This window comes from Stenella coeruleoalba, assembly GCF_951394435.1.
Source record: "Stenella coeruleoalba genome assembly, chromosome: 14".
Taxonomy (NCBI): Eukaryota; Metazoa; Chordata; class Mammalia; order Artiodactyla; family Delphinidae; genus Stenella; species Stenella coeruleoalba.
The window spans coordinates 2,516,642-2,526,303 of record NC_137160.1 but is presented as its reverse complement, the minus strand read 5'-3'; the positions used below and the strand labels follow the sequence as shown (position 1 = coordinate 2,526,303).

Sequence of the window (9,662 nt, the reverse complement as noted above, 5' to 3'; positions counted from 1 at the left end):
TGAACAGCCGTTCTTTCAAAAACACATACTTCTGTGTGCCCACCGCGAGCCTGGCACGACTGGGTGCCCTGACACATAAAGACCTTCCTTATTTCTCAGCATGTTTATTCTTCACTGTCTACATTGTTAGACTTTCTGCAGCCCTTCACAGAGCACCTGGATTAGATTTTAGTCCTTCAGTGTTCAAAAAAAGCCTAGTTTATTGTTACATCCTTCTTGGGTCCTCTCTCTCCTGCTCTGACCATCCAGCCTCACATCCCCACACCTGGACGCAAGGCGGACACCGTCCAGCATAGGGGCTGAGGGATGGGCACCCCTCAGCAATGGAGGAGGAGCCCTTCGACTCCAGGGCCGTACACTCTTTTGCTCTTGATTTTTCTCCCGTGAAGATTTTTTTTGCTAGAAGTGCCTTTTTCTAAATGCTGGGGGAGGAAGAAAAAGGCAAGTCATGAAACTGTGCAGTGTCACAGAGGCTCACCCTTGTTCGGCTGACACCTGTTGAAACATCCTTCTTTGCTGACACATCCTTAAGAAAAAAAATTTGTTGAATGCATTGAAATTGGGAACTTTTTTTGATAAAGGAGAAATAATAATAAAAAAACCTATAGATGCTTTATAAGACCCAGCATGAACGCGACAAGGAGCTGCATTTGCACAACTCCTTGCACAAATTTGTACATTCTGTGCATTTTTCCTTGGGGATTAATGGTGGGAAATACCATATAGTTGAACGTTTCCCAAGCTTCCAGAGGTAGCAATCACCTGGAAGAGCAATAAAAAAATAAAGATTCCCGGGCTTCCCTGGTGGCGCAGTGGTTGAGAGTCCGCCTGCCGATGCAGAGGACACGGGTTCGTGCCCCGGTCTGGGAAGATCCCACGTGCTGCGGAGCGGCTGGGCCCGTGAGCCGTGGCCGCCAAGCCTGCGCGTCCAGAGCCTGTGCTCCGCAACGGGAGAGGCCACAGCAGTGAGAGGCCCGCGTACCAAAAACAAACAAACAAAAATAAAGATTCTTGAGTGTGTCCCTTGGGGAGTCGAGTTCCATGATGTCTCTGGATACCCGCAGCATCTTCTTTGTGCCTCTTTTGAACCCTATTTCCTTGTCTTCTTTTATGGGCCTGGGAAATTATGATTATACTCTTCTTAAAAAATAGAATGTCCATCCAGTAGGTACTCACGGGATAAATAAAGTCACCAACCCCAAATGCAACGCCAGGGTGCTAGGGGTAAGTCTAGCCCTACCTTCCTTCTCAGTGATGAGCCGACGCCCTGCCGTGATGAGCTCCGGTATGGATGGACATGGGGGAGGAGGGTCTGAAAGGCGTGTGCACGTTTGGAAGCCATTTTCCACAATGTCAGCGTCACGTGCCTGGAACTCTCCAGAGGATGAAGAGATAGAATAAATCCAGAAGGCAGATTGGCAGCTCATAAAGGGTCGTGGAAGAACGAAGACGTGTTAATGTCTGAAGGGAGGTCTAGGCCACGGTGTTCCCAGATGGTCAATGGGCTGCATATCGCGCTGTGGGTCTCAGCTTGACCATGATCCTTTGGGGGTACCCCGATGACTGTCACTGCATTAATGCTGGGGACAGGCTTTCTGGTTTCCAGGATGCACATTTGAGGCTCCCAACACATTCTTGTGTTTCTGTCCAGGAGAAGGAATATCTCCGATCATCAAATTAAATCCAACAAATATTTATTGAGGTCCCGTTACGTGTGAATCATTGTGCTGGGCTTGTAGACATGAGGAAAAGAGGCAGCCGTATCCTGGTGGAGCTCACAGTTCAGTTCAGAAAATAAACTTCAGAATTCCCAGGAACTCAGATCGTTTTGGGCATGTATTTTGATGTGTACAATTATTTGTAGAACAACAGCAAAAGAGGAGATCCAACAGGATATATACCTTTATATTGACGGTTTCCTACTGCCTTCACTGAAAGTGGGGTCCGGCTGCTCGCCGCTCAAAAGCCAATAAAGGGGCCAGTGGTGGAAAGGAAAGTTTGCTTTATTTCGGAGGCCGGCACCTGGGTGGGGGGAGGGTGGACTCATGTGGAAAGGCCGACTCCCCGCGCACTGACGCACAGTGGGCAAGAGCTTCTATAGGCGGAGGGAGGGGCTACATACAGAGACAGCGCAGTCAGCTCTGACAGCCATCTTGAAATTTGTCGTCAGTGTTCTGACCAGCATCATCTTGATTGCTTTAAGTACAGCTAATCTTCCGTTCCAGGGTTGGTTTGTTCCCATTTCTTTGAGACCAGTTCGCAGAATTGTAGCAGCTGAGGTCATGGCTGCGGTCTGGTCATCACGTAGTTTAACTTCTTCCACCTGGTGGGGCTTTCAGTATCTATAAAACAGCTCAAAGGACATGGCTCAGAATATTACCTAGAGCCCTTGAGGAGGAACTAAAGGTCCTTGACTTTGCTTAATGACTGCACTATTATCATTTAGTCTTGCTGGACTGTTTTCCTTTGTTTCTGCATTTTCTCACTTCTCTGATTAAACTTATTCTTTGGCTAAAGTTTTTCCACAGACAAAAGGCAGGCTGAGGACATGGTGGGCAAGGACCAGAGGGTCCTGCTTCTTTTCAAGAGGAGAATGGCTACTTGTAGACGGTAGGCCTTTTCCTCAGTAAGAGGGTGACCACGATTAGAGAAACCAAACCAGGGTTATCACCCGGGAATGAGACAGCCGGGGTGGAAGTGGAGGCAGTGGCAGCTTGAAGGTGCCCTGGAAGCATTCAGAGGGGAGAATTTTGGGGAAAAGGTACATTTAGTAGGGAATCTGTGTTCTACAATATAATTCGTTGCCTCTTTGATCTCCCCTCTAGAATTGCTTGTAAAAGAATCATTTCTCAGTGATGTCTTGTAGGAGTGGATTTTCTTGTTGAGGAGGAAGAGAATTGCTGAGCTCTGCTCCAAGGCAAGTACGGGAAGAAAACCAGACGTTCTCACTTACATAGACACTATCCGCATAAGTACCATCATTTGTTCCACTCGGAAATACATAAAAACACATGCAAAGGGATAAACTCCATGCCATCAGAAGGTCCAAAGTACGTTTCTAGAATTGGAGATTTTTGTACAAACTCTAATGGAATGATCAGTAATAGAATGAAGGCTCATTCCTCACGGAACAGCAAAATTCATTTTATCTGAGAAAAGAATTCCGGGGAGTTTCATTATAAATTTTCCTTTGTGCAAAGTTCTGTTTTCTGATTGACGTTGGCCGTGGGTCCCTACTTAAGGCTTGTTTAAAATCTGGTGTCTGGGTTCAGATACAGGCTCCAGTGTGGTCTTGGAAACAGCTCTCCTAAGTTGTACTTCTTCAGAGGCTGCGAGCCAGAGCTCTTTATAAATTAATTTAGAATACTTCCTTTTTCTGTTTTGCAAATCACCATGGTTAAAAATGGATTAAATGGATGTCATCAGGATACTCGAACATTTAACCCACTCTTGAACTGAGAGGATGCTGTTACTTCTCCCATGCCCTCTGACACAACAGAAATTCCATAGAATGATCTATTTCACAAACAACAAAGTAGAGAGAAAGACGACTGAAAATCACCGACTTTGGTTTTGTCTAGACTTCTGACTCCAAATTGAATAAAAACAATGCGGCTTTGTAGAGTCAGTGAGTGTCCCTGAAGGGGGCGTGGGGAACTCCAGAAGCCCAGGAAAGCCCAGTACCCACCCCCGCCGGGATATCAGCTACCACCCACCCTGAGCCACACTGCCCCTTCCCACCCTCGAGAGAGAGTCAAAAATACGGGTGGAGGTGAGCATTTTTTTTCTTTTTTGCTCTGTTCTTCTTCTGGGAGCTGGACACGCTCTCCTCTGGGAGCTTGTCGTCTGCGCCTGGAGGAGGCTCTGGCTCAGAGGCCCCTGCAGCTCCCAGACAGGGAGGGACGGGAGGGGACAGGGAAGCAGTGGACTCAGGGCACGTCCCCCCTCGGGTCTGAGTCCCCTAGGCTGCCTCTGGGGGGCGGGGGTTCCTGCACCAGCTGGTTGCGTTGCCCGCGGGGCTTTTCCTTGTAAGGAGGGAACCCGCGGGGACAGGGGGTACCTTTGGCAGAACTGGAAGTTCTCTCTCGATTTTGAAATTAAGAGGTTGAAAGCATCAGCAGGTACAGGAGCCAGAGAGGAGGTGAGGACAAGACGGGAGGGTGGCCAAGGCCCCACGTACCGACCAGGGGACCCCGGGGCCGCCAGGGAAGCTGAGGGCCGCTGAGCATGGGGACCAGGTGTTATCGAGGACCCCAAGCTTCGCGGTGACGTCTTGGCCATTCAGGGCACACGGCCAAGAAGATGTGGACGGATCAGCCCAGGCTTGGAGTTCTGCCTGCTGCTCGTGATAACAGGCCCGCGGGGCCAGGGGTTGGTGCGAACAGCTGTATCTGGATTTTCACGGGGCCAATGTGCAATCACCAGATGATGTGTGCTGATTTCACTTTGCAGAATCTTCATTTCAGCGCCGTCTGCGTTGACTTTTCTCCAGTCTTGATATTTAGAGCATACACGGGCTGTTGGAACACACCTTTAGAGAAAGGCACCGTGAAACTGGAAAGGGGAAGTGTTCCGCAGGGATCTGGGAGAAGGAAGCAAAGCTAAGCCCAACGAAGGCCAGAGCCACGGCTCCCCCCGTCCCGGTCGGGTCCAGGATCGGCGGGAGGCTTAGCCCAGGCCAAGCGGGCAGGGACACAGGTGTGTGAGGCACCGGGCAGTTTACTCTGGGCATCTTCTTCTTCCTCCCGGGAGGACCTCGGCCTCCAGGACCCCGAGTCTCCCCCTGCATCTCCCACTGGGCCTTCACGTAACAGGTGCTGCTACATCTTTGCTGAACTGAATTCCACTGGAGGAAGCTTCTGGAGAATTTTCCCAGAAACGAGAGGGGGGGCAAAGGGACGGACATTTGACCAGAGAGGCACATTTTCTGGAAGGTTGTGGAAATGAACAAAGAACCTCAAGGAAGTCATCTTGCCCGTAAAATTCTGGGCGTACGGTTCATGCTCACCCAGAGCCTGCCACTCCTCCCTGAGGGCTGTGCTGTGAGCATCTCTAGAAGCATGAGAGCAAAGCGTAGGCTACTGCCTGATGTTTCCAAAGAGGCTCTTGTTCCTTTCTGATTGGCTGTCTTAGTGCTTCTGTTTCTAAAACACTTACCATTTTTTGAGAATCCAATTTATTTTTTTCTGTGGAAACAAGCATATTCAAAAATTCTAATTACCTCTACTAAAGTGGCTAAAATTCCATTTAAGACCATAGTTTGCTTACCTAAATGCATGGGGTAAGCAGCGATTACATTTTATGTGAAGTAGCTGACCTTTTACATGCACAAAAGCGTGAGGGATGGATAATCCTTCTCAGAGCCCTGAGGTTCCTCAAAGATGTGGAGCAGGAAAGCAGGTTGAAGAATCAAAGCAGAAATGGCCCAACTGGCATATGTCCAGTGAATCCAGAGGTCTGAATATCGCGCGGTGGAAACCAGAAGTCAGGCGGAGCAGAGGAACGATTTCTCCCGCCCCCTCCCCCATTTATCTCCCGTCTGACCCTCCTGATTTAGAGCCAGGACTTAGGGGAGCACAGAACATAGGGTAGATGGAAACTGTCAGGCAGGGAGCCTCAACCAAGTCCCCATACGATGGAGAATTTCTCTCCACTGTGACACTGAGAAACGGCCTTGGCATGCAGGAAAGAGAAAAGACCACGGTGTCAAAATAAAACCTCCCGAGTAGTGTCTGAGATTTCAATTCTCAAATGCCCGAAGAATTAGTAATTGCTTTACTGTTGAGGAATGAGATCTGACCAACACAGTTCAAGGTCACCGGGAAGCTCCGAGCATCTGAGGACAGTTGACTCATGCTCGCCAAGACCACAATTGCTTGGAAACATCTGGCCTTTATGAATATGGATACATTATGTTTTTTAGTGAACTTTAATGCAGAAAATACACGAAAAGATTTGTACAACATTTCTGGTGTTTTGAACGAATTGGAAATTGAGTACTCATAGGGAACACGTTTTCCATCAGTTGTATATGTGTGACCTAATTTATAACAATAAATACGATATCTATTTAGTCTATGAATATCTGATTATGGTTAATGTGGAAAGATACAGATTGACTCTTGTCCAGTTAGATCGGAGGGCGCTGGGCTTCTCGGCAGAGAAAGCCTTGCACATTGATACCCCACCTCTCAAACTGCATTTGCCGCCCCTGGGCTTGACCCGTGATGCTAATGAAGTTCGTGGCGAATGACAAAGCAAGCGAGCGATAGCGAAAGTGTTGGAACCAAAAGGATGCTGTTGTGTTTTTTTCAGCATCTAATGTGCATGGCTTTGAGTGAAGACGACAAAGTGAACAGGGACACTGAATAATTCCCTCCTAAATGGCCTGTAAAAGTCCTTTGAAATTGTCAGAAGAAAATAATACATTTCTTAGCAACCGCAGTAAAATGCAAGAAATTAAAAGACTTGAAATTCTCAGAAACGACCCACCCCAGTTTCCTATGGGTACGTTAAGAACGGAGGCCGCTCCACACAGAAAGTGCTGGTTTTCTCAGTTCATCTGAGGAACTGAAGTCTCTCCCCAGTCTTGTCCACTCCAGGGCGTGTTCAGTTTTAGGCTCCATTTCCAGCAAATTCCTCTGCCTGGTGAGCAGCAAGCACTTCTTCAGCCTGGGGCTTGGTTACTCTCATCTACCTGCTCGGCCTTCCCCCCAGGGCTGGACAGGAGCCTCTGCACCTGAAGGGTTTGTGCTGAAGCCTAGGTCGGTCAGCGTCCAGCCGCCCTGCAGTGCCGGGGTCGGGAGGGCATGAGGATGAGGGTGCGGGCAGTGGGGGAACGGGAGAGGAAGCACAGGAGAGAAGGAAGTGGTCCTGCTGCGGAGGATGAGGGAAAGCATCTCGGGTGTAGATTTCCTGTAAGAAGTAGCACCTGTGATGCAGATGCAGAGAGCAACGCCATTTACCGAGGTCCAGGTATGCGCCGGGCACTGCCCTACCCTCCATATACACATGGCATCACTTCATCGTATCAACGAGCTTTTGAAGTATCCGCTCTTGTTGGGGCTGGAAATGCACATTTGAGTTGTCTGATTGCATGATGGAGAAAGCGCATCCCAGACAAGGGGAGCTGAGAGCGCGGAAACGGAATTCAGCGCGTCCATTGTGGACACCTCAGACGGCAGATGTGACCGGAAGGCAAGAGTACTTTTTTATTAGAAAGTATAATAATGCTTAGTGCATTGGCAAATTAAAGGGGGAAAGACGGCACTTATATCTGAAGCATAGGTTCTAATTCAGCAGCCATTTCTAATAAAAACTGTTAAATAAAAGAGGAGTGGAGGGAACTTGCCTACGTGGGCTGAAGGCTAAGGTAAGTCACCCGTAATCATAACATGAGACCAGCAGTTCTCACCTGGGCTGCACATCTTCTGATCCCCCCGAGAGGCCACCCACGGGCCAATTGCAATCAGGGTCTGTGGAGGTGGGAGCCAGGCATCCCTGTCGGCTGAAATCTCCTCACGTGATCGCTGTGTGCAGAGGAAACTGAGCAGGGATGGTCTGGTGTGTGTGTGTGGGGGGGTGAGTCCGAATGGCAGCAGCATCAAAACCGGGGGGCTTTTCAGTCTAGGGTGTGAGCCAAAGCCAGGGTCCCGAGTTCCCCACTGTGGGTCCGTGCAGGAGTCAAACCCAGGAGGTGGCCCAGGACATCCTGATTTGTGTTACTGGGATGTGAGTCAGTTGGTTGAGGGTTAGAAACACTCAGGCAGATTTCATCCAGGGCTCTTGGGAGCATCACTGCAGGAACCACAGCAGGGAGGGACCCGCCAGGTGGAAGGCTGGACCGTGGGCTCGGCACTTGGAAACGTGTCCCCTGTACAGAAAAAAAAAACAAAAAAACAAACAAACAAAATAACAAACAAAACACAGTTCATTTCCAATTCTACCATGCAGCTGAACAGGCTGTGGCTTCACTGAGGCCCGTGGTCACGAGGATTAGAGGACTCCCGGTCCCGGGAGTGCCGGGCCCTTTTATGCCTGTGGGATTTATCTTGACTCCTACTTCTACTTCTGTGACTACGCCCCTCAGAGCGCCCACTGTGCCGGCTGCAACGTGCGTGTGAGCTTCGACCTCCGTCTCTATGTCTGTTCCCGTCTTCTCGCTCTTCCCTCCTGCCTGATGACTTGTGTTCGTGCTTGGGCTTCTTCTTCCTCGGCTCCCGGTCTCGGTCCTCTGCTCCACCACGGCAGGTCGTCCTGATCTCAGGGGAGCTGGGCTGGGGCTTCCACACCTCCCTGGACTCCGACTTCTGACCCCTCTCTGAGTTCTTGCCACTGTGCTGTTTAGAGCCAAGGTCACCCTTTTCCTTTATCATCTTGCTTCTGGGCGATGAAGAGGAGGCTGGCTGCTCTGCCTGTACCTCCTGGTCAGTCTTCTCTTTTTCTTTCTTTCTTTTCTTGGTTTCCTTTCTGTCTTTTTTGTGTTTTCTGGTGGGTCTGTCATCTTCAGAGCCCTCAGATGAACTCAGTGAGGGAGTGTGCGCCCCGCAGCCCCTCTCATGCAGCTCTCTGGTCACATCGTCCATTTCTTCTGAGTCCGTAGGAGGCCGATAGCGAGACACATGATCCACTCGGATAGCTCTTCCTTTGATCTTGATCCCATTAAAATTGTCAACAGCCAGAACTGTGCTCCTCTGGTCTTCATAGCAGAGGAAACAGAATCCTTTGGATTTCCCAGTCTTCTTGTCCCGTACCAAATTAATGTTAACAATTTCGCCATATTGTGAGAACACACAGATGATGTCCCCTTCAGTCAGCTCGTAAGGAAGCCCTCCCAAGAAGATCCAGGCGCTGTCCTTGTACTCGGAGTGCCAAGACGCCTTCTCTGCTACCCCCAGCTGGAGATCACGCTCATTCAGCTTGGTGATCAGCTTAACTTTAGTTAAAGGGTTCATCTCTGCGGGTTCACGCTCAGAAGCTAGCAACCGACTTCACGCTCAGAACCTAGCAACCGACTTCAGGCCCAGAACCTAGCAACCGACTTCACGCTCAGAACCTAGCAACCGACTTCACGCTCAGCACCTAGCAACCGACTTCACGCCCAGAACCTAGGAAGTGACTTCTGGGAGAAGCCGTAAGACGCATGCGCAGCCCCGGCGCCACGCGCCCATTGGTCTCCAAGGAGCTTGCGCCGTTGATGAGTTTACGCTTAAGGAATAGTGTACTTAAAGTCTTGTGTTTATTGGGAGTTGTTTTAGAAATCAAGTGCGGATGCTTTTTGAATTTGTATTGTGGTCTTTGCTTAGAATTATTATTTGATTTTACAATGACTTTACATATAGATGCCTATTTCAGTACAGCTATTAAAATCTGCACTTTTTTGAATCTGTGATTTTCTGTGAGGTGGCCATAACAACAAGATTCTAACAAGAATAAGGTGCCCTGTCCCCTGATTTCCAATGAGGCTTGTGCTGTGGAGTTAAGGTGATACATACTCAAGACTGAAACCTATTTCCTGACCCCCTGTCTTTCTTCTGTCACCAGTTTCCCTTCCATTTTTCTTTATCATTTAGACTTTTGTAGTCAGGCTTCCACCTTGAGCTTGCTCTGTACTCCTGGAAGTAAGATATCTGGGCGTGTTTGGAGTAATAATGGGCCCCAAA

At 49.2% G+C, this 9,662-nt stretch overlaps 1 protein-coding gene across 1 annotated transcript; it reads right to left on the bottom strand.

Annotated features, from left to right (window-relative positions):
- Nucleotides 1–7,683: 7,683 nt before the first annotated feature.
- LOC307197170 (RNA-binding motif protein, X-linked 2-like) lies at nt 7,684–9,008 on the bottom strand. Its single transcript, XM_079942886.1, has one exon. The coding sequence runs from the start codon at nt 8,952–8,954 to the stop codon at nt 7,971–7,973; it is 984 nt and encodes a 327-aa protein (XP_079799012.1). The 5' UTR covers nt 8,955–9,008; the 3' UTR covers nt 7,684–7,970.
- Nucleotides 9,009–9,662: the final 654 nt, after the last annotated feature.

Coding starts and splice junctions, on each gene's coding strand:
- LOC307197170 (XM_079942886.1), bottom strand. CDS start 8,954: ATGAACCCTTTAACTAAAGTTAAGCTGATCACCAAGCTGAATGAGCGT.